Here is a 20,341-nt window from a genome sequence, read left to right as displayed (position 1 = left end):
GTCACTATTTTTTTTTTTAGGCTTGGGTGTATCTTTGGTTCATTATGTTTTTTTTTTGTTTTGATTTTTGGAGAGTTTTATTAATATTCATACGACTTACATACACTATAAGAAGTTATACAATAGACTAGTGGTTTGTGCTTGTGCTAGTGCCTATATTGGTATGGACTAAAATGGCACTTTTAACATAAGCAATCTCTATGTTTTTTATCGTGAATTCGCTTGGAATTGGCAAGGGGAATCCTCTCTTGAGGCGTGTGTTTACGTACGGCAAAAACAAGGCTTCAAGAATCCTAGACGTAGCAGCCTAACAAGAGCACATATTCAGTTTGATGGTAATCAAGTTAAGGGAAACTCAAGATAAAATAACTAACTAACCTGGACATCGTTTGACTCAAGCTCTCCAAATTTATTCCACTTCATTGTTGCATTGAAATCTATTAATCCGAGGCTACCAGTTAGATTGTTCTCTGCGATTTCCACAGAACACGCAACATTCAAAACCTGCAAACAAAGAATCAGATTCCAGCTTTAGTGATGAAAGATTTGCCTCTAAAGTTAGATTGTTTTGTGGATTAATATTAGCATACCGTTGATATGCGTGCCACAGACAGGACTTCTCTAGAGTCTTGAACATCGATTCCTATCTCTAGCTGAATCGTCGAATCAATTCCATTCTCGCTGATTCTAACAGCAGGATGAGATGTTACTGACATATTAAGCATCATTTTATCATCTGGATAATGTTTGTACAGCTCTGGAAGGATGAGTTTCCAGTCAGATGTGCTTAGAATCGACCCGTTCTTTGTTTCACCAATAACCAAATGCATCACCTTACCCTAGACCACAACAAATCCAAAAAGGCTTACAATTTTTTTCTTCCACCATACTCATCAATCAATCCATAGACCAATCAAGATTTGAGAACTTACATTGAAGTAGACAAGTGTTGCAGAGTTGAAAACTTCTTCTTCTATAGAAATTGTGACCATTCTGTTAACCCCGCCAAAGAAGGAAGAAGAACGAGACCCTGATACTTTAATATCATTACCCTTTGGCATGAATAAACCATTGATTCCAACTTCAACCGAAGAATTTCCTAAGACAGGGTTGCCTGTAAAACTGAGATTGACGGCCGCAGAGTCATCAATCTTCCTCTCTTTTGGAAGTGATTGCAAAAAAGAATCAAGCTTCCCCATCTTCTCCAAAACTTTCTTAGAGACGGTGCTTTCAACAGTAGATATAATCGCCTTTTGAAATGCATCAACCACCCTGCAAAAGAAAAAAAATTATTTTCTAACCAATCTTGAAGAAAGAAGAAAGTAAAACTGAAAGTGAGATTCAACAATACCCTTGATACAGCCAAGAAGTACCACCGTTGATATGAATATCGATGTTGTCCACTCTACAATCACTTTCCCGTGTGGCAATCTTTAGACTTCCATTATCATCAAGCAGAGTGACAGCGGTTTTCACATCTATTCCTTTAACCTTCATCATCACAAGCATTCACCTATTAAGCTTTTTTCTTCTTCTGATGAAACAATGTCTGAAGAGGACAAAATGAGATGAACACAAAGAACAAGGAACCCAAATTTGGTGTTTGATCATTTGAGAACATATAAACAAACAAACCCAGTTCAAAAGCACAAAACTTTTACCAGAAGTTTACCTTAACAAAAGCATCTCCATGATCAGAAATCTGAAAGAAGGAAGCTCTATAAGTATAGGACCATCCCATGCTCAAATCTGCTGTCGTACCTGAAACACTCAAAACGATTCCATCTTTTCCCGTTTCGACCTTCGAAGACTGGACATCAACTGCATCAATCTGAATATTCGAGAGACCCATTCGAACTTTCCCGATCAAAGGGATTCTAACCTTCTTCTCGATCCCTGGTAGCTGAAGCGGAATCGTCGTAGAGATCACTTTCTTAATGAGAAAATCTTTCGCAAACTCAAGACCGGTTTTTGAGACGAGTATAGAGATGTGTCCTCCATCGCTGGATTGCGTCAAGGTTGATGTTGATACCAAAACACAGAGAACGAGAATCGTCAAAACTTTCGTGAGAGCCATTTCGAAGAAGAAAGTGGATAACTGAACTTAGCAAGTAACGAAGAAGTTAAAATAGTCAACAAAGGATTTGACTTTTGCTTTAGAAACTAATAACCACGAATGTTACATGGCCAAAGCATCTACATTTTAGACGTCTTTCTTTCTTACAAGATGCAGACTTGGAATGTCTTATGTAAATATATGTTGGAGACTTATCTGAGTTTGTTGGGATATCTTAATTACATATACATACAGAGTTGTGGAAACTGGAACAAAGCTGGTTGTAAGCTTAATAGCCAAACCAAATATAAGGCACTGTTTGAAACTTCTTCTTGGCAATTCCTATAAGGTCGCAGTACTCTGAATGATCAAGCAAGTCGCGGAAATCCACAAACAGTCTCTCAAACACCTTCCACTGCATCTTGATCGGTCTTAAGTAAGGATATGGAAGAAAGCCCTGCGTTTATTAGAGATGTTAGTATTCCACAAAAATGGATTTATGTGAACTAGTTTAAGGTACACATTGTTTCCCCTTACATCATATTCTTGTGCGATTGACTTCAGCACGATAAATGTATGTTTCGTGTCCTCTAAATTGTCGAGAAGAGCAAGCCAGATCTTTGTCACAAGCTCATCAGCTTCTTCTTTGGATTTGCCACAAACAATCAATTGATCTGCTACCAAGATGTCATTGACAATGAACATTTGAGATTTATTAAGCAGAGTGGACTGTATACCAAACAAGCTAATATTACCAATGAGGGTTCCATGCAAGATGCCTGAAGCAGGCGTAGTGGAAAGTTGAAGCTGATCTTTCAAGAACAAGTAAATATGTCCAAGCATCTCATCTATGTCTGTATCCACACCTAAAATGTTCCTGCTGATGTACAAAGCCACATATCTCCTGCAGCTAAAAGACTATTAAGTTTCTTTGAATCTAACTATAGATACTCAATAGAAAACATTCAGCTAGCTTTTTCATAGGTATGAAGTAACCGTTTGCTTAATCCTTGCCGGATTGGTCCAGTCCATCTCTTAGTTTTGCTAGCAAGAGGATACGTCCGGTTCAGAGCAGCCTGCCATAAGCATTCTCCTCGGAACAAATTCGCCCACTGTTTTCTAACACAAGATATTTGATCCCAATTTGTAATTGGAACTCTGATGAATATCTCTATCAAGAGATCCTCTGAAAGCTTCCCGAATGGACTTTCATCTTTCATTGTCGGCTCAACGTTATCTTCGTTGCGGTTCATACTATCCTGCAGCATATGTTTACATATAGCATCATCAGTCTCACCAAAAAATTTCCATCAAAAAGCAAACAGAACATTTTTGATATGCGCCCAAGTATGTCTATAAGAGTAACAAACAAAACACTACCTGAGAAGCATATATAAACAAGCCTATAGCTTATAGAAGAAAACATTTTAATCTTAGATGCTCAATCCCAGAAACTTCATTCACATAAAGTTAAACGATACCAGAGCACATAGATGGTTCACAATCTGGAAACAACAAACTGAAAAACTCACTTGCATGCATAAAAAAAGCAAAAGACGAAGCCAAAGAAACCAACTTGACATACTAATTATTGAGAATAAAAAGAAAAAAAAAAACTTTTGTTCAGTTCTAAGCAAATGCTTTGATTCAAAAATTGATCAAAAGACTCTTAATTATATAGGCTTAAACTCAACAACACAACAGTCCCTATGTCATAAAAGGATCAAACCAATCTGTTTAATTTGAACTCAAACGAACCTAAAAATGATCTCTTGTAGAACTAGAAGTCAAACTTGTCTTTGAAGAAAATGAAAAGGCTAAAGATGAATTGATAACTGAGGTACAAGCTGAGTAAAGAAGAAACAAGAGTATCGGTTTCATCAGCTGAAGCAGAAATCAAGAAGAAATAAAATCAAAACAAAGATCGAATAAACTTACAAGAGGAAGCACAGAACAAGTAGTCCTAGAGAAGAAACTAAAGTGAGAGAAAAGAAGAGACAACCATGCCACATGATCCCATGACCACATGCTCTCTATAATTCGGTTTAATCCATTCCCACGCAAACCGAGTCGTAACCAAAAACCAAACCATTGTAATGAAAGAGAAGCCCATTTAAGGAGAGAAGCCCAATAATAAGAGACAAGACCCGTAAATAATAAAAATGGAGGAGGGCAAAGAGGTAAACTGGGAAAGAGCAAATGGAAGGAGAACAGATTGCGCGGCTTTTCTGACAATATTCTCTGTACGATGCATTTGCTCCCACTGGCGACTTTTGCTTCTCTTCGTTCATTCATTCATTCGTAGATCTCTCTCTCTCCCTCTCCTTCTCTCAAGTCTTCTACTTCACCAATCTTTTTATATTTTTTTCCTAATCAGCAAATACAAAAGAAGACGTTTATATCAGAAAAGTAAAGTTAAAAAAAAAACTCAAAAAGAAAAAGAAAATTTCGACCCAAGAGAGGATAAAAAAAAAGTCAATTGACTCAGAAACCTCAATGTGAGGGTTTTGACTGGAAGTAAAAAATTTTGTAAGGGGGAAAAAGGTTTATCTAATCAGAAAAAAGGAAGAAAATTTCTGGTTTTTTTTTGGAATTTGAAATCACAAAGCTTTTAATTATTGAATATAATGAGATCTGTTTAGAGATATCATCAATACACATTTATATTGTGCTCTCTCTGTCCTTTTACATCGTGAATAGAGAGAGTAAAAGACATTATAGCATTCTCTCTCTCTCTTCTTTGCAAGTGGTGGTGGTTACAATTTACAAACATTTCTCATTCTTTAATCTCCTGTCTTTGTCTTTCGTTTTCAATTCTCACCTTTCGATTTTGTTTCTTGCTTTTTGGGTTTCTCTTTCCTTACTTAAATTTTGAATCTTTTTTATTTTTTGTTCTCAACACTTTTTGCTCAGTGTAGAGTGTTTCAGTGGAGTGTTGATTTTAGCAGAGGAATTAATGCCTAGTGTTTTAGTTCTTAGCTAGAGAGTTGAAAATCGAATCTGAAGTTTCAGACAAATGCTGTTTTCTTGCTGCTACTGATCTTGTGTGGAAATTTTTGATGGTTCTAGTCTGTTTCCTTTATGCATTGTTCATCTTCTGATTCTCTCTAGGGTTTGGTCATGGTTCTCTGAGATCTTAGTAAGATTCATGCATTTTCCCCATTCTCTGGTTTGGTTGGTTCTCCAATTGAGTCCGTTTTGGCGTTAGAGAAGCGCATTTTTCATGCAAAGAAATCTCAAGTTAGATCTAAAGATTTAACAAGAGACGCTCGCTCACACTCTCCAAGTGTGTTTGATATAGGAGATGGATTTCTTGAAAGTTCGAAAATTTCGAAAGTCACGGAAGCCAAACCTTGAAAAAGAGAAAGAGGACAAGGTACTGGCTCAGCAAGAGCAGGCAAGGAGTGAGAACACTGATGCTGGTGTGACAGATTCGGCTAAAGCAGATGAGATCGAAGATGACGACGATGATTTCATTACCAATGAGGTTAAGAGAAGGCTCAAGGAGTTAAGGAGGAACAGTTTCATGGTGTTAATACCTGAAGAGGAAGAAGAAGAAGAGGAATCGTATCTAGACGAAGATGATGACGGAGAAGACAAGTGTTCAAATGAGTGGAGAGACGTGGTCGCTGAAGGACTTCAATGGTGGGGAGGTTTTGATGCTGTCTATGAAAAGTATTGTGAGCGTATGCTCTTCTTTGATCGTCTAAGCTCTCGGCAGCTCAAGGAAAATGGTAAAAGCTTCTTGCTTTGATCTGCTTTTTTATTGAGTTTGTCCATGGCATTTTTATGTTGCATTCCTGTGATATCTCTTTGGTTAATCTAAAATTGGACTGATTTATTAAAACCTGAATCATCTTGTGAACATAAGCAAGGCTTGTGGAATAACTTTGTTAAGTTAATAGCTTTTGCTATCCATGGATTTGTTGGTTACTCTTGACTCTCCTCACTCCTCAGGCATTGGAATTGCTCCAAGTCCTTCAACTCCATCGCCAAGATCTGCGTCTAAGAAGCTGTCTTCGCCTTTTCGATGTCTCTCTCTCAAAAAGTTGGATGTGCCCGAAGAAGATACCGAGCATTTGCAGCAGACAGAGATTGACCCTTGTCAAGATCTAGAGACTGCCTATGTTGCTCAACTCTGCCTCACTTGGGAGGCACTTCACTGTCAGTATACGCAGCTGAGCCACTTAATCTCATGCCAACCCGAAACCCCGACTTACTACAACCATACTGCTCAACAGTTTCAGCAATTCCTGGTCTTGTTGCAAAGGTATATAGAGAATGAACCATTTGAGCAGGGATCAAGATCTGAGCTTTATGCGCGTGCCAGAAATGCAATGCCTAAGCTACTTCAAGTTCCTAAAATTCAAGGTGACTTCCTCAGCTCTCACATTCTGCGACTTAATACCTTATGTGAAGTAGTAACACTTTAAGTTGGTTATGTCCAAAACATCTCAGGGTCAGATAAAAAGGAGATGGAGAAAGATACAGGCTTCATGGTCCTCGATGATGATCTCATCAAAATCATCGAGAGCTCCATCCTTACTTTCAACGTTTTCTTGAAGATGGATAAGAAGAAACCAAATGGGGGTATTAACTTGTTTGGTAACCATATGAATTCCACAACCCCATTACAACTGGTTCAGTCATCCATTGATAAGGTACGATTTCTCTCTACATAACGTTGATTTGTAGAAGCATCATGTAAAGCTTCTTTGGTGATTCATAAGAGAAAAACTTTTGCAGAAGAGGGTGAAGGCAAAGGAGCTTGCGAAGAAGACTAAAGGTTTGAGAAAGAAATCATGGCCTCTAACATGGGAAGGTGTTCAACTCTTGTTTGCAGCCATTGACATCAAACTCGCAACACGGGTTTTGAGGATGGGGAAAATCAGTAAAGAGCAACTTCTGTGGTGTGAAGAAAAGATGAAAAAACTCAACTTTTCAGCTGGGAAGCTTCAAAGACACCCATCTCCAATTCTTTTCCCTTGTTGATAATAAATTATGAAACATACAACGATTTCAAACTGTTCCCTTTTTATCCGATCACTAAGATCCGGTTTTGGGGGGGATTTCTTTTTTTGTTTTTTGGCAGACAAAATGAAAGAAAAAATTGTGTGTTTGTTCCATTAGCATCACTACTAATAAGGGTCCAATACAAGAACACACTAGCTTTAGTCATAGATTCACTATGAAGGGACCATTTTCATTGTTGTCGTTTGGATTTAGCACATATGAAAGAATCCAATGTTGTCTTGTTGATGGGAAGCTAAATCCATGATGAGGATGATGGTGATGGAAAAGTCTTATTCTTCAAATCACTTTCATTGTTTTTGGACAAAGTCTTTGATGTGTCACTAAAGGACTTTTCTTTCTTTCTTTCCCACACTTATATACAACACAAAATCCCAAGAACTATAAATGAACCATTATATAATGTAAATTATGAATAGTGTTTTGGTGTTTAAAAACAAAACAAGTGGATTTTCTTATATAAAATCTAGGTTGATCTTCAAATTTTGTGCAGGTGTGCGTAAGCGCATCCAAAAAGAAGAAGAAACAAAAACAAAAACAAGAAAAAAACTAAAGTGTGTGTGTTTTGGTGGTGGTGGTGGTAGACTGGCAGTAACTAGTAACCAGGCAACAGAGACATAGCCACGTGAACGTATCTCTTTCAACTAGAAGTATCAACACGTGGCAAACCTAGTCACCCAATTTGGAGCGAAAACACAAAATGACCAAAAGGGGCTTGCTTTGCAACCACCTTTAAAGAACACAGCCATGTGTATTTTAGTCATTTGTACAGAGACGACGACCTCTTCGTTTGCGAATCCGTCGTGATTTCTGAATATATTGTAATGGTTGTTAAATATGCGTAATCGAAAAAACTCTTTAAAATCAAAATTTTGGGTATTAAATTAAAGACTAAAAACATCCCAATAATTGCCGAGAAAAAAATATGTTTAGATTAGTCTTGACTTGGTGACTCGACGAAGCCCCTTGGAGCAAACTTTTCAAAGGGTTTAGTTTTAATCTCTCTCTATCTCTCTTTTTCTCTGGGTCTCTTCTCTCTTTGTCTTTTGGACATTTTTATTGCGAGCTCTTTGAGAAAACACTTTCATGGAAGCTTGAATATCAACATCAGGTACTTAACTCTTCCTCCTCTCACCTTTTCCTCTCTGTATCTACTTTTTTCTCTTCTACAAGTCATGCAAGGAACGGGCTAGTTTATGAATATTAAAAAGAAGATAAAGTTAAAGTCTTTTGCTTAATTTTGATCCCTGATTATAGCTTCTGGATATGGTTTTATGTTTGTAACGAGGTTGATGAGTGAGTTCAACGGTTTCGTGTGCTTTTCTATAAAGATGGAGTCTTTTGATGATCTTGTTGTTGTTTCTGCTGATTGCGTGGGTTGACTGATTTTTTTAGCTCAGGAAATGGGAAAATCATCTCTGAAATTTGGATCCTTGATGGGTAGATTTCATCCATATGTGGGTGATTACTTGTTTCTGTGATTAATGAAATTTGGGACCATATCGTAAAGTTCTTAGCTTTTGTTCTCTTATGGACTATGGTTTTGTATAGTTAATTTGAGGTTTTGGCTTAAGTCTTTGTTTTATGGTTTCTTTGTGTCAGGTGTCGTGATATTACCTTGTAAGATATATGGTAACTTGATTATATAGAGAAGAGAAGTATGACGACGCAGAGCGCTATGAGAATGGTTGAGGGTGATCATATAAAAAATTGGCAGGCTTCTAGGGATAGTGGGATCTTTGGTTCACTTGATATGGCAGTTGAAGATTTAGGATTCCTTATGAAAAGAAATAGGTTGGATAGTGGGGATAATACCGGCAAAATCCCTAGTAGGAGCGGAAGTGCGCCGCCTAGCATGGAAGGTTCCTTTGCAGCTCTTAGGAATCTCTTGAAACAACAGGAAGGTAGTAGCTCTGAAGTTTTAAGTAGGGCTATTGAGAATTCTGACTCAGAAGAAGAGATACGTAGCGATCCTGCATATGTAGCTTACTATTTGTCCAACATCAACTTGAATCCGAGACTCCCTCCTCCTTTGATCTCACGGGAGAATCAGCACTTGTTGCGTCATTTGAGTGGGGTTGGTGATAATACTCAGATTCCAACAACCTCCTGGGATAATATGGGGTTAAGGTCCTTGCATTCTTCTAGAACTGCTCTTTCGACTCATAGAGAGGAGCCTGAGGATGAGACATCATCGGGTGAACAACAAGCTTATGCTTCCATGGCTGGTCGTCGTAAGAGCTTAGCTGATATGATTCAGGTACATGGTTCCTTATTCTGTCATTTGCTAGTAAAAATATTTGCATGGTTCCTTTTCCTTATTGTATCACTGCTAGTAAAATATTAGAGTTTTGATATTTTCTCTGTGCTTAAGTCCATTTTAAATGAAAGAAGATTTCCCTCTTACACTTATTTCTGTGTTCAAGCGGCCTCATTCGGCAGGGAATCGTCCAATTGCACAGGACATCCACGCCATTTCCTCCGATACATCTGCAGAAAACACAAGAAGATTAGCGGAGTCCGATATAAGTTCTGTTAATCTGCTGAGGGAGACAGATTCTCTCTCCATGGATGCTATTACTAGTGAAGATCCCTTTTCTGCTGATTTGGGCTCACAGAGTTCTGCTAATGCACAAAAAGAGAGATTAAATGGGAGGCGAGCTAGCCATGAGGACAGCAATCCATCTGTGTTTGGTGCTTCTCCTCCATCCTCCGCTGCTTCTAGAATAAGGAGGAATCAAGACGATCAACAATCTCAGGGAAGGAGATTGCCTTTGCAATACACACCTTCGTCATATCAGGTCCAAGCTAGTTCCCCACAACAAATGACCTATCCAAGGATGGGCGGCACACAGGACATGATGCAGAGCTTACCAAAGATTGCAACTGGCGAGGTACATTCAACTTTCCAATCTCCTCACGGTTTGGCACCGCCTCCTATGTATACATCTACAGCAGCATATATGACATCTCTGAGCCCATTTTACCATCAAAACTTTCAGTCTTCGGGTATGTACCTCCCGCAATATAATTATAGCGGTTACCCTCCTGGTTCTGGTGTTGTCCCTCAATATATGAGTGGATACCCATCTCATGAAGCGACAGTTCCTATGCCATATGATATCTCATCGGCTTCTTCGGGCTACAACAATGCTCGGCTTCTACCTGGAGTATCATCGACTGGACAAAACATTCCGTCTCCCGTGGACCCTTTTCAATTGCAATATTTTCAACAGGCTCAAGTGGATGCGTATGCTCCTTCTTTTCAAAGCAGCACTGATTCTTTTGGACAGAAAGACCAACAAGCTGCTGGCTATATGGTAAATCATGAATCTCTCAACAGTCCTTTGAGTCCGAGTTACGGGTTACAGAGTCCACGGCACATGGGAAACTATTTTGCAGTGCCGCCTGGTGTAAGAGTCATGCCGCAGTATCCAGGATCACCTCTTGCTAGTCCAGTGATGCCGTCCTCGCCAGTTGGTGGAATGATGAGCCACTTTGGAAGACGTAATGAAACAAGGTATCATCAGCAAGGGCCAAGTAGAAACACTGGTATCTATCCTGGTGGATGGCAAGGGAACAGAGGAGGAGCCAACAGCATCGTTGATGATATCAAACGACATTCTTTTCTTGATGAACTCAAGTCTCCAAACGCTCGAAAACTCGAGCTCTCTGATATTACAGGGCGTGTTGTTGAATTCAGGCAGTGTTTCTGCTCCGATATCTATCATTTTCTTTAATTCTGAATTGAGTATTTTGAAAGCATCAAAAGATGTCATCGTAATCTTATTTTATAACTCATTTCTGTACTTCAGCGTCGATCAGCATGGCAGTCGTTTTATTCAACAGAAGTTGGAGCACTGCTCCGACGACGAAAAGGCATCTGTCTTCAATGAGGTTCTGCCACAAGCTTCAAAATTGATGACTGACGTTTTTGGAAACTACGTTATCCAAAAAGTGAGCAACTTTCTCTTCTTCTTTTTCCAAGTTGAGAAGATATTTTGTCCACAAGTTTGTTGTTAAATTGTAATTTTTGGATCAGTTCATAGAACATGGAACTCCGGCCCAGAGAGAAGAACTCGTGAAGCAACTTGCTGGTCAGATGGTTTCTCTAAGCTTGCAAATGTATGGATGTCGTGTGATACAAAAGGTAGATTTATTAATATTAATGTCCGTATATCAATGTCAGTATATTAAAGGAAATGGTAGTAAGTTTCCTTGTGCGTGTTTGTGCGTTATGATATTTTAATAGGCCCTTGAAGTGATAGATGTTGACCAAAAGACAGAACTAATTCGTGAGCTCGATGGGAATGTGATGAAGTGTGTTAGAGATCAAAACGGAAATCATGTTATCCAGAAGTGTATTGAGAGTATGCCTGCGGGTAGGATTGGATTTGTAATTGCTTCTTTCAAAGGTCAAGTCGCCACTCTTTCTACTCATCCTTATGGATGCCGAGTTATCCAGGTAAATAAAAAAGGGCTCTAGTGTCTCCTCCTGTGTTTTGAACTTGAAATATTCATTATTTTTCTGTTTGCTTCATTATAGAGAATCTTGGAGCATTGCTCAGATGATGAGGAGACTCATTGTATAATCGATGAAATACTGGAATCTGCGTTTGCTCTTGCTCATGATCAGTATGGGAATTATGTCACTCAGGTTTGGTTAATTTCGGATCCACGGTTCCAATGTCTCTCCTAGCATTTTCTTGAATATGTTTGGTCCTTAATCTTGTGCTTTGGTTTATGATTTACTTATAGCATGTCCTGGAGAGAGGTAAGCCCGATGAAAGGAGACAAATCATAGAGAAGTTGACTGGGAATGTTGTTCAGATGAGTCAGCACAAATATGCATCCAACGTTGTGGAGAAGTGTCTGGAACATGCTGATAGTAACGAGAGAGAGTTACTGATTGAAGAGATAATGGGAAAATCCGAAGAAGACAATCACTTGCTGGTAAGAACACAGTCCTAAAGAAAGCTCTCTGAAACCACCACACCTTGGACTTATATAATACTCTTTTGTCTTCTGCAGGCGATGATGAAGGATCAGTTTGCAAATTACGTGGTCCAGAAAGTCTTAGAGATCAGTAAAGATCAGCAAAGGGAGATTTTGGTGCAGAGAATGAAAATTCATCTACAGAGTTTGCGGAAATACACATACGGGAAACACATAGTAGCCCGATTCGAGCAACTGTTTGGTGAAGGTATTTTCCTCTAAAACCAAAACTTCAGCAGTCAATATGAGTATGTGCTATAGGGTTCTTAACTCTCTGGTATGGTTGTTTCAGAGAGTGAAGTCTCAGAAGAAGGAACAGAAGGTTAGAGAGGAGATCTTCTTTTGGGTTGCCCATTTGGACAATAGACAAATATATATATTTGGAAGTGTTTATGTATATATATGCTTGTATCTATGAATCGATGTGTGATGGTATAACAATATGTATATGATGTGAACATGATTTGTTGTTAAAATTGATTTGCTCTCTTCTTTATCCTTTTCTTTTGACCGAGAAAAAACACGAGAGAATTAGCCTCAACAAAATTAAGAAGAACTCAGCTTCTTGCTTCTCATGGGAATTAAAACACTCCCAAGTGCCAACAAAACAACTCACGGAGTAAAAGCCAAGTCACCACATTTCCTAAATCATAACTCTGAAATGTGATGAGAGGCTTGGTTTTAAGTAACAATGGTAATTTAGGTTTCAATTTCGTCATTATATGAGTGGTTTAGTGTTGGCAGCGAGCAAGATGTCTTTCCAGGCTTCATAGAAGACCCAAGTGATGCCTGAAGAAGGCATGACTTTCAAACAACTTGCTCCCCATCCTCTGTAGAGTCCTCTCACTCCTTCGTTCTTCACTACATCGGCTATTGCTGCGGCCATGTTCGGTGGGCATTCCCCCTTCAGAGCTCCAACCATCAACCGCTTCCGCGCCACTTCCAACGGGAAGCTTATAGTGCTCGCCGTTAGACCTGACCCCATTCAAAACTCAATGAGTCTTAAACATGATTTGTGTCAGGAAAGACTGTAAAAAGAAGTTGTTATTTAGTTAGTTACCGGCTAAAGCTCCAAGAACAAGCATCTCTGGACGGTTCAAAGCCTTTTTGTTTTTGGATTTGCAGTACGTAGTCTTCATTTTGTCATACATGAAGTAATAGCATGTGCTATATGGAAGCATCCCGACCAGTGTTGGTCCTAAGCCAGCATAAAATCCACGGATTCCATCGTCTCTAAAAATCCTCGGAATTGCAAGTGTTAAGCTTGGATAAAGATCAGGGCTCACAGTCAATCTATCCTGGTAAAGATCAGAGAAGAAATCAGTCTCTTTCGACTGTAAAGACCAAAAAAAAAGTCTCTTAATTCTGCGATGTACAAGAGAATCTGATTGACTAATAATTACCTTGAGGACTTCGAGAGGATGGCAAACCAGTGTACTCGCAATACCTGCAGATGCACCAGCTACAGCAACAGGAGAGATCCACGATATGGACGGACTCCAACTAAAGTCACCGATTTCAATCTTAGCTTCCTCAATCTTCTTCAACTTCACTTGTGCTGATGTCATTGCACGTTTTACCCACTCAAACGTCCCCAACTCAATTGCTTGAGTTGGAATGATTCGTATCATATTGATTTCGTTGCCAGCCCAAAGACCTTGCCACCCTTGCTTCTGTACGACTTCAACAAAACTACCTGGAATGCTTCTCGATCCGACACCAACAATCATTCTTGTCCTGCCAGATTTCACACAGCAAAATGCAGTCAGGTTTATATTTTTGACATCAAAGTGGATTGATATCATTAAGGAGATTACAAGGGATGACTATACAGACCTTATAGTCTCAAGTGGAGCAAGAACAGCTTTTGTCATAGCTCCCGCTAAAGCCCCACTAAGAAACTCACGGGCTTCCCTAGACTTGAAGAAATCCTGAATCAACAAACATCAAAAACACATACACACAATGGTTCCATAAAATCATCCAAATCATGTAAAAAAAGATTTGCAACATCCCCCTTATTAGCATAACTAAACCACATAAAACCATTTACCACAACACAATATAAATCGTCCAAACTTACAGAAAATTCAAATATTCTCATAAACAAAGCAGAGACACTGGACCAGAAAGAACAAAAAAGGAACTCACTTTAACAGGAATAGTGAAGTCAGGAAACTGAGGTTGGAGACGAAGTTGAGAATCCAATGAAGCTGAAGAAACAGAGTCCTTCTCCATAACCACAAGCCCTTCTTTTGGAACAACCATTGCCATTTCCGTTCTTTCACTCTGTCTCCGTTTGTTCTATCAAAGATTTTATCAGAGACAGAACAGGAGATTCAAAAAAGGGCAACAGAGAATATTCAATCAAACATAATCAGAAGAAGAAGAAAAAAAACAAACTTTCATTAGATTGTGTGAACAGAGAGGCCTAGAAGTGTATACTATATTAATTTATGGGAAGATTTAAGCTTTTTTAGGGTTTATGTGCTTCTCCCAATATTTTTAATTTTTAATTTTTTATTTTTGTATATTTATTTTACACCCCCCACTTGTCGAATCAAAACGCTCATTTTTGGTCCCTCAAAAATATATCTCTGTTTTGGGTTGACGATTCAATCCGGTTCACCAAATTCATAACTATCTCATGATAACCGAGTTTAACCGGAAAAACCAGTCGGTCCGGGGTTTAGCCACCGAGCCCTATCCGATCATTTCACCTTCTCTCACTCTCCCAACCGCTTTCTCACTCTCAAGCTCGACGACGATGTCTTGCTTGGTCTCCTCAACTTGCTCACTCGTCCCCTGTGACTCGAATTCGACTCGGTCGGGTCGCTCCAGTAAGCTGGGCTCTTCCGTTTCGTGGCAGTCTTCTTTTCCCAAACTATCCATCGAAATCGGCCCGGTTATCTCATCTCCCATTGTCAAAAAGGTAAAGCCTTTTGTAATTGCGTTGTCTGTGCACAATCTCTGTGATAGTTTCGTAATCGCTCTTGGTGGTGTAGTTTTATGCTTCTCCGATTTGTAACTTAGTCTATGTTCTTGTATGTTGAACTCATTTTTCCATTTTGGCAATTGTTATTTGTGGATTTGAAGTAGAAGGGTTCTAGTGAATGTTGATGAACCTGAACTAGAGGCCCTTAATGTGAATAAGAATCTAGGGTTCAAAGCTTTATTCTTTATCTGTTGGGTATTTAAAAGATTCAATTTTTTCTTCTTCTTCTAGTTGTACCTAATGATTCAGACTACCCTCATTGTCTTAGCTTTGCAATTATGATTTTAGTCAAGAACAGTCCTTTTTGCTTTTGAAATTTTTCATCAAATTTTTCTTATAAAATTTTGTTTGATGGATTCTTGTAGGATTCTTTTGTGCAAGCTGCTTGGACTCGAAGATCACGAGGTGAAGCAGCAAAAAGACCCAACAGGAAGTCATGGAAGCAGAGAACAGACATGTACATGAGGCCTTTCCTCCTCAATGTGTTCTTCTCCAGGAAGTTTATACACGCCAAAGTGATGCATAGGCCAACAAGTAAAGTCATTTCGGTTGCTACCACAAATGCAAGAGATATAAGGACTAATATACCGTCTCTTGTCGATAACGAGGCGTGCAGACTCATCGGTAAGCTCATAGCTGAGCGTTCAATGGAAGCAGATGTCTATGCAGTGTCTTATGAGCCAAAAAAGGGGGAAAGAATCGAAGGGAAGCTAGGGATTGTTATCGATACAATTAAGGAACATGGCATTATTTTTGTTCCTTAACTCTCTCTTATAATAAATGACTTAGCATTTGCATTACCAAGAAAGTTCTGTGTTTTATTTTTAATTCCTATGCAGCAGAGGAGAGAAACCTGATCTCTTTGGTAGAGAATGGTTCATGGACACAGGTTTGCTCACTAGTGTTCGATGGAAACGCCAATGAGGAGAAATAAGATGAAGAAGAGAAAAAATATTAAAATGATTATATAATTTATAGTCTGTACAGTGTAACACTTATTTCTTCTTGTTACACGACATGTACCTAATTAAAATCTCTTCAAAAACACTTTCGTCACAAGGAATATGAATCCCTCCTTCATGTTCATACCCAAACTCGTCCGCTACTTCATCCATCAGAGTCCTAAATTCAGGATATTGAAGATACTTGGTTGGTATTACAAACCTTTGCATCTCTTCGCCCACGTAGACCGCAAGATGTCCTCTCGGGACATCGTTTTGATCTCTGGCTCGCCTGCTACCGTCTGATAACTCCCCTGAGATAAGACGATCCTTTATGTTGGTTTCGTACCGTTTGTTTCGTCTGTTCTCCTGGTTTGCTAGACGTATGATGAAACTTAGCGAAATCATTTTGTCGAATCGTAAAGAAAGATAGCAAAAAATCAAACGGAATGGTGTCTTGAGAAATAATCTAAAGGAATCATTCAAATATATATCAATGTCAAAGGACTTTGTATTTGATAGACTATAGATAACGATGAAGATCTTATGATGAATGTTGTTATCTTCATAGAAAGTAAAAATAAAAAACAAGCTAGGTTAACGAAACCCTAGTTGTTCTTGTTTCTTATTTTTCTTAAGTCGATCTAATTAATCTGTCTGCTTTTTATTATGTCTTTCTGTTTTCTTGGTCAACAGTGGAAGAAGACTATTATTAGGCAAGTCACCAAAGTACAGCCGTCCGTACCGTACAGTTGTTACGAGGTTACTGTCCCGTGAATCCAATTCACAAGTTAAGACCAAGACTTTCGCGTTACCATCGATTAAAAACTTATCCATGTAAAAATAGGCATCAACCATTTGCTACATTCGATTTTTATTGAATAGACTTTGATATTTTTTAAAGTCGGATCACATCATTTTGCAAATTACTTAATCGAACAAGCTTGTTCAATGGCTGAAACAGTTTGCTTCACATCCACTCCTATATTGCAGATATTGGCAAGCGCTCCTGTATACTTCAGTCCGTAATCCACCGTTGCTCCGCAGTGGTTCTTGAAGCTTTTCACCTGCGATTTGCATTCAATATATACTGGTTTAATAATAATGCAATGGTTGTTGCGTAGAACACAAGTAATAAGATTTGGGATGTGGTTGAGTTACCAGAGTCTTGAAGCAGTCCCAGTCGTCTACAAGAGGCTGTCCTGTTGTTCTTGTGGAACTTAAGAGATCTAAGACATTGGTTTGCTTAAGAGAGAGTCGCAAAATCTCTGCAATGCTCTGATCGATCTGTTTCCTATGATTCATTGCATCAAACAATTTCTTCTGAGCTTCTTTTCTGACAGGTGATCCCATTGGAGCTTTTTGAATCTGTGAAAGGAGTGAACTTTAAAACCCGAAAACTATTTCTTTGAAATGATCGAAAACAGGAAGAAAAATAGATAAACCTTTCTCTGGAGATATAACAGAGGGATATCGCGCGGATTGACCAAGCTATAATTAGAGGAGATCGGTGAGGAAGTGGATTCAGTGAAAGTGAGGTTTTCGTTTGCAGGATTTGTTCCAATGTAAGAGACAAGATAATCCTTAAGCATCTCCTCTGTTCCGAAATGGCATACATGAGAAGTATGTTCTACATCAGATCCTGTTCTTCTCCTTACAACTTGATATTGCTGCTTCAATGTCTCTTTGCTCATGTCATGAAGGTCACTATCCACAAAAGCATGCACAAAACAGAGAAAAAAATGACCAAGAAAAGTTATTCTCAAACTCAAAGACTTCAAGAACAAATCAAATTACTCGATTATATTGTTCCATAAAGATTGAGTCTTTTTGTTTGTTGCAGTACCTGTCCTCAAGCCAAGAGATGCTAAATACATCGCCGAGACAAGTCTCATACTCAGAAGCAGAAGGAGGATATGACTCAGGACAGTAAGTTCCAAAGCTGTTCTCATTCGAACTAGCAGCAGTCACTGCGTATATATTGAGATTGTCTTTTAGTATCCCTTCAAACATACTCCCAGATTCACATGCTTCAACATAGATCACCTAACATCCAAACAAAACACCTCAAAAACAGAACACATATACATATAAGATGAGATATAGTTACGAATGGTTTGAGTTATTTATATACCATCTTGTTGTAGCTTTTTAGCTTATGCATCTTCTCCAAGACTTTATTGAAATCTGTGGCAAGGACTTCTTCACCAGTAGGCATCGCTGAGAATAATAAACATCAACAAATTCCTGATTAGTATCCATCACGAGAGAAACGTCTTAATCATAGACATGGATCAGTTGATTAAAACTCCAAAAAAAACCTAGTAATCCAGGAGCTCCATGATCAGCATAGTAGATGAAGACATTATCATGAGGACCACTTTTCAAAACTTTGCCACTTCCTCCTGTGACGCCACTTTCATTTCCAAGTAGTACATTATAGAAGTTCCGAACATTAACAGCTTCTTTAATGTAGTCCTACCAACCAAAACCAACAAAAACTAAGTATATATATGGAACCATTTGTAACATATACATTGCAAAAAATTAATTAAAAGATGTAAAGATAATTAAGAACCTTAGGAACTCCATCATAAACATCTTCTCCATCAGGTTTATTAATGATAACTCCGGGCCTAGGATTCTCAGAGGAAAACGCGATATCATCATACATAAACACAATTATGTTTTCGTCATTTAGACCGCCTTTTCGGAGTAACTGATACGCATGACATATATCAGCCTGTGAAACAAAACATGGGTCGGTTTAGTTCATACAAATCTATTCTTAGATCATATATAATTCTGATGTTATAAATGTCGAAAAGAAAATTTAAAGAAACCTGATGCCTGTAGTTAGAGTAATCATTTGATCCAGCAACTAAAACAGCCCACTGTTTGCCTTTTGCACCCTTGTTGCTAGAGTCAATTTCATCATCGTTCAGCAATTGGGTTTTGCGAGATTCAGCTGAGAGCATAAGCAAAACATTGATAAAAACAAGAATATGAAAGTGACCAAGACGAGACATTAAGTATTTTCTAAACAAAAGAACAAACGAGTTAGAATCTGATTGTGAGAAAAGTATAGAAGTGTTTGGATGATGATTGAGATGAAGCCATATGGGTCGTTGTATATATAGCCAAGACCCATATACCAGAAAGACTGGTTTGCGTTTCAGAGTTGGAGTGTAGACGCAAAAAAGTAACGCATGACGTTGTGATCAACACATAAGCCAGCTTGCATGATGAACTAACTTCCTTGACATGTTTAAATTGTTTTGTTTGCTAGCTCCTTATCTTTTCCTTATTTTTTCCTCATTATTTTAATTTTTCTTATAGCCAATCTGTGCTAATTGCAATTAATACATACTGTATATAGTGATTAATTAATACATAAGATCTATAAATATGTTAATACTCATATTTCACACTTTTGAATGTAGCAAATTGATTATAAAGGGTTTTTTTTTCTTTTTTTTCACACTTTTGAAGATTTTACATAAATTTATAAAATCTTCAATAAATTTATGTAAAATCTACAATACATTTATGTAAATCTACAATAATTACACCATTATTATTTGATATATAACTATTGTAGATTTTGGTGTGAAGATAGAGAATCCACACATAAAAGATAATAATGATTTAAAAATAAAAAAGTTTGTGAAAAAAGGTAATCAGCAATAAAAATCCAAAATAATATACAAGTGAACTTTTTCACATTTGGACGAGATACATGAGCCAAGACAGAATTTTAGTTTTTTTCTTCCTTTATGTAAGTTTCTTCTTCAAATTTCTAATTTTCTATTAAGTTTTTCTTGGAATTTAATTTCAGGCTCCACATTTTATGATGCTACATAAGGAAGAATTTTCAAGTTAGCAACTTATATTTTCTTGTTTGATTCTTATACCTAATCTTCTTGTGACCAACCTCTGCTTAATTGATTAACGCGTATCAATTCATGATTTGTGTAAACAACGAAAATCAAAAAAAAAGTTGAGCATTGGGAAAAAATCATTCTAGTAAAAATCAGAAAGTAAGAAGATGCGTTTGAATTGAGAACTTGAACTAATTAGAGAAATAACTCACTTTTTTTAGTTGAGTGAATGAACAAACCAAATTTTGAGTCATGAATCATGATCGTGAAACTTTAACGTCAGGTTCTACTGAAATCGAGGGCAGTTTTCCATATCACCACTGAAATCAATCAGCAGAGAGAAACTATAATCACAAATTTCTAAATATAGTAAGTTATTAGAATAAAGAGTGGGGAATTTAAGTGGTCCAGACTTCGTCTACCATACTTAAAAAACGAGTTT

General features: G+C 38.0%; 7 protein-coding genes across 9 annotated transcripts; 3 read left to right on the top strand and 4 right to left on the bottom strand.

Moving 5' to 3' along the window:
* Positions 1-33: 33 nt before the first annotated feature.
* On the bottom strand, positions 34-4,461 carry LOC17892565 (putative BPI/LBP family protein At3g20270). Its single transcript, XM_023785436.1, has 11 exons — positions 3,995-4,461; positions 3,053-3,315; positions 2,812-2,960; positions 2,594-2,730; positions 2,354-2,513; positions 1,673-2,103; positions 1,352-1,491; positions 933-1,272; positions 591-839; positions 379-504; positions 34-307 (listed from the first exon to the last, which is right to left on the bottom strand). Exons 1-11 carry the CDS (start codon positions 4,349-4,351, stop codon positions 128-130), a joined length of 2,532 nt encoding a protein of 843 aa, XP_023641204.1. The 5' UTR covers positions 4,352-4,461; the 3' UTR covers positions 34-127.
* A 420-nt stretch (positions 4,462-4,881) lies between these two features.
* LOC17893956 lies at positions 4,882-7,185 on the top strand. The gene is made up of 4 exons (XM_006297659.2): positions 4,882-5,790; positions 6,014-6,427; positions 6,515-6,717; positions 6,803-7,185. The coding sequence occupies exons 1-4, from the start codon at positions 5,361-5,363 to the stop codon at positions 7,046-7,048; spliced, it is 1,293 nt and encodes a 430-aa protein (XP_006297721.1). The 5' UTR covers positions 4,882-5,360; the 3' UTR covers positions 7,049-7,185.
* An 855-nt stretch (positions 7,186-8,040) lies between these two features.
* LOC17891580 (pumilio homolog 5) lies at positions 8,041-12,576 on the top strand. 3 transcript variants are annotated; one of them, XM_023785346.1, is made up of 11 exons: positions 8,042-8,198; positions 8,690-9,347; positions 9,514-9,981; positions 10,090-10,790; positions 10,903-11,044; positions 11,130-11,237; positions 11,340-11,552; positions 11,634-11,744; positions 11,846-12,040; positions 12,119-12,290; positions 12,375-12,576. In XM_023785346.1, the coding sequence occupies exons 2-11, from the start codon at positions 8,748-8,750 to the stop codon at positions 12,407-12,409; spliced, it is 2,745 nt and encodes a 914-aa protein (XP_023641114.1). In that variant the 5' UTR covers positions 8,042-8,198; positions 8,690-8,747; the 3' UTR covers positions 12,410-12,576. The 3 variants fall into 3 exon arrangements, with proteins under 3 accessions (XP_006296919.1, XP_023641114.1, XP_023641113.1); XM_006296857.2 differs by having other exon boundaries at positions 8,041-8,198; positions 9,514-10,790; XM_023785345.1 differs by lacking the exon at positions 8,042-8,198 and adding an exon at positions 8,404-8,544 and having other exon boundaries at positions 9,514-10,790.
* Positions 12,577-12,628: 52 nt separating this feature from the next.
* Positions 12,629-14,521, bottom strand: LOC17890840 (probable mitochondrial adenine nucleotide transporter BTL1). Its single transcript, XM_006296732.2, has 5 exons — positions 14,234-14,521; positions 13,919-14,013; positions 13,486-13,819; positions 13,143-13,380; positions 12,629-13,057 (listed from the first exon to the last, which is right to left on the bottom strand). Exons 1-5 carry the CDS (start codon positions 14,354-14,356, stop codon positions 12,801-12,803), a joined length of 1,047 nt encoding a protein of 348 aa, XP_006296794.1. The 5' UTR covers positions 14,357-14,521; the 3' UTR covers positions 12,629-12,800.
* Positions 14,522-14,780: 259 nt separating this feature from the next.
* On the top strand, positions 14,781-15,885 carry LOC17892733 (50S ribosomal protein L18). The gene is made up of 2 exons (XM_006298422.2): positions 14,781-15,014; positions 15,443-15,885. The coding sequence occupies exons 1-2, from the start codon at positions 14,850-14,852 to the stop codon at positions 15,839-15,841; spliced, it is 564 nt and encodes a 187-aa protein (XP_006298484.2). The 5' UTR covers positions 14,781-14,849; the 3' UTR covers positions 15,842-15,885.
* Positions 15,886-16,010: 125 nt separating this feature from the next.
* Positions 16,011-16,725, bottom strand: LOC17893954 (auxin-induced protein X15). Its single transcript, XM_006300086.2, has one exon. The coding sequence runs from the start codon at positions 16,424-16,426 to the stop codon at positions 16,073-16,075; it is 354 nt and encodes a 117-aa protein (XP_006300148.1). The 5' UTR covers positions 16,427-16,725; the 3' UTR covers positions 16,011-16,072.
* Positions 16,726-16,839: 114 nt separating this feature from the next.
* LOC17891343 (vacuolar-processing enzyme delta-isozyme) lies at positions 16,840-19,121 on the bottom strand. Its single transcript, XM_006296730.2, has 8 exons — positions 18,862-19,121; positions 18,597-18,761; positions 18,340-18,496; positions 18,153-18,238; positions 17,865-18,064; positions 17,464-17,725; positions 17,180-17,386; positions 16,840-17,085 (listed from the first exon to the last, which is right to left on the bottom strand). Exons 1-8 carry the CDS (start codon positions 19,045-19,047, stop codon positions 16,945-16,947), a joined length of 1,404 nt encoding a protein of 467 aa, XP_006296792.1. The 5' UTR covers positions 19,048-19,121; the 3' UTR covers positions 16,840-16,944.
* Positions 19,122-20,341: the final 1,220 nt, after the last annotated feature.

This window comes from Capsella rubella, unplaced genomic scaffold, assembly GCF_000375325.1.
Source record: "Capsella rubella cultivar Monte Gargano unplaced genomic scaffold, Caprub1_0 scaffold_3, whole genome shotgun sequence".
In the NCBI taxonomy this organism is placed as follows: Eukaryota; Viridiplantae; Streptophyta; class Magnoliopsida; order Brassicales; family Brassicaceae; genus Capsella; species Capsella rubella.
The sequence above is the reverse complement of the archived record's forward strand: the minus strand, read 5'-3'. Positions and strand labels throughout refer to the sequence as shown.

Excerpts from the sequence above, each read along its gene's own strand:
- LOC17892733 (XM_006298422.2), top strand. The coding sequence starts at position 14,850 with ATGTCTTGCTTGGTCTCCTCAACTTGCTCACTCGTCCCCTGTGACTCG. Across the intron at positions 15,015-15,442 it reads CATCTCCCATTGTCAAAAAG|GATTCTTTTGTGCAAGCTGC; the intron begins GTAAAGCCTTTT and ends GGATTCTTGTAG.
- LOC17893956 (XM_006297659.2), top strand. The coding sequence starts at position 5,361 with ATGGATTTCTTGAAAGTTCGAAAATTTCGAAAGTCACGGAAGCCAAAC. Across the intron at positions 5,791-6,013 it reads TCGGCAGCTCAAGGAAAATG|GCATTGGAATTGCTCCAAGT; the intron begins GTAAAAGCTTCT and ends CTCACTCCTCAG. Across the intron at positions 6,428-6,514 it reads TCAAGTTCCTAAAATTCAAG|GGTCAGATAAAAAGGAGATG; the intron begins GTGACTTCCTCA and ends AAAACATCTCAG.
- LOC17890840 (XM_006296732.2), bottom strand. The coding sequence starts at position 14,356 with ATGGCAATGGTTGTTCCAAAAGAAGGGCTTGTGGTTATGGAGAAGGAC. Across the intron at positions 14,014-14,233 it reads ACTTCACTATTCCTGTTAAA|GATTTCTTCAAGTCTAGGGA; the intron begins GTGAGTTCCTTT and ends TTGTTGATTCAG. Across the intron at positions 13,820-13,918 it reads GCTCCACTTGAGACTATAAG|GACAAGAATGATTGTTGGTG; the intron begins GTCTGTATAGTC and ends GAAATCTGGCAG.
- LOC17891580 (XM_006296857.2), top strand. The coding sequence starts at position 8,748 with ATGACGACGCAGAGCGCTATGAGAATGGTTGAGGGTGATCATATAAAA. Across the intron at positions 12,041-12,118 it reads AAGAAGACAATCACTTGCTG|GCGATGATGAAGGATCAGTT; the intron begins GTAAGAACACAG and ends TGTCTTCTGCAG. Across the intron at positions 12,291-12,374 it reads CGAGCAACTGTTTGGTGAAG|AGAGTGAAGTCTCAGAAGAA; the intron begins GTATTTTCCTCT and ends TGGTTGTTTCAG.
- LOC17892565 (XM_023785436.1), bottom strand. The coding sequence starts at position 4,351 with ATGAATGAACGAAGAGAAGCAAAAGTCGCCAGTGGGAGCAAATGCATC. Across the intron at positions 2,961-3,052 it reads CGGCAAGGATTAAGCAAACG|GAGATATGTGGCTTTGTACA; the intron begins GTTACTTCATAC and ends TTTTAGCTGCAG. Across the intron at positions 2,514-2,593 it reads CAATCGCACAAGAATATGAT|GGCTTTCTTCCATATCCTTA; the intron begins GTAAGGGGAAAC and ends TAATAAACGCAG.
- LOC17893954 (XM_006300086.2), bottom strand. The coding sequence starts at position 16,426 with ATGATTTCGCTAAGTTTCATCATACGTCTAGCAAACCAGGAGAACAGA.
- LOC17891343 (XM_006296730.2), bottom strand. The coding sequence starts at position 19,047 with ATGTCTCGTCTTGGTCACTTTCATATTCTTGTTTTTATCAATGTTTTG. Across the intron at positions 18,762-18,861 it reads ACTCTAACTACAGGCATCAG|GCTGATATATGTCATGCGTA; the intron begins GTTTCTTTAAAT and ends TTTGTTTCACAG. Across the intron at positions 18,497-18,596 it reads TTTATGATGGAGTTCCTAAG|GACTACATTAAAGAAGCTGT; the intron begins GTTCTTAATTAT and ends TTTGGTTGGTAG.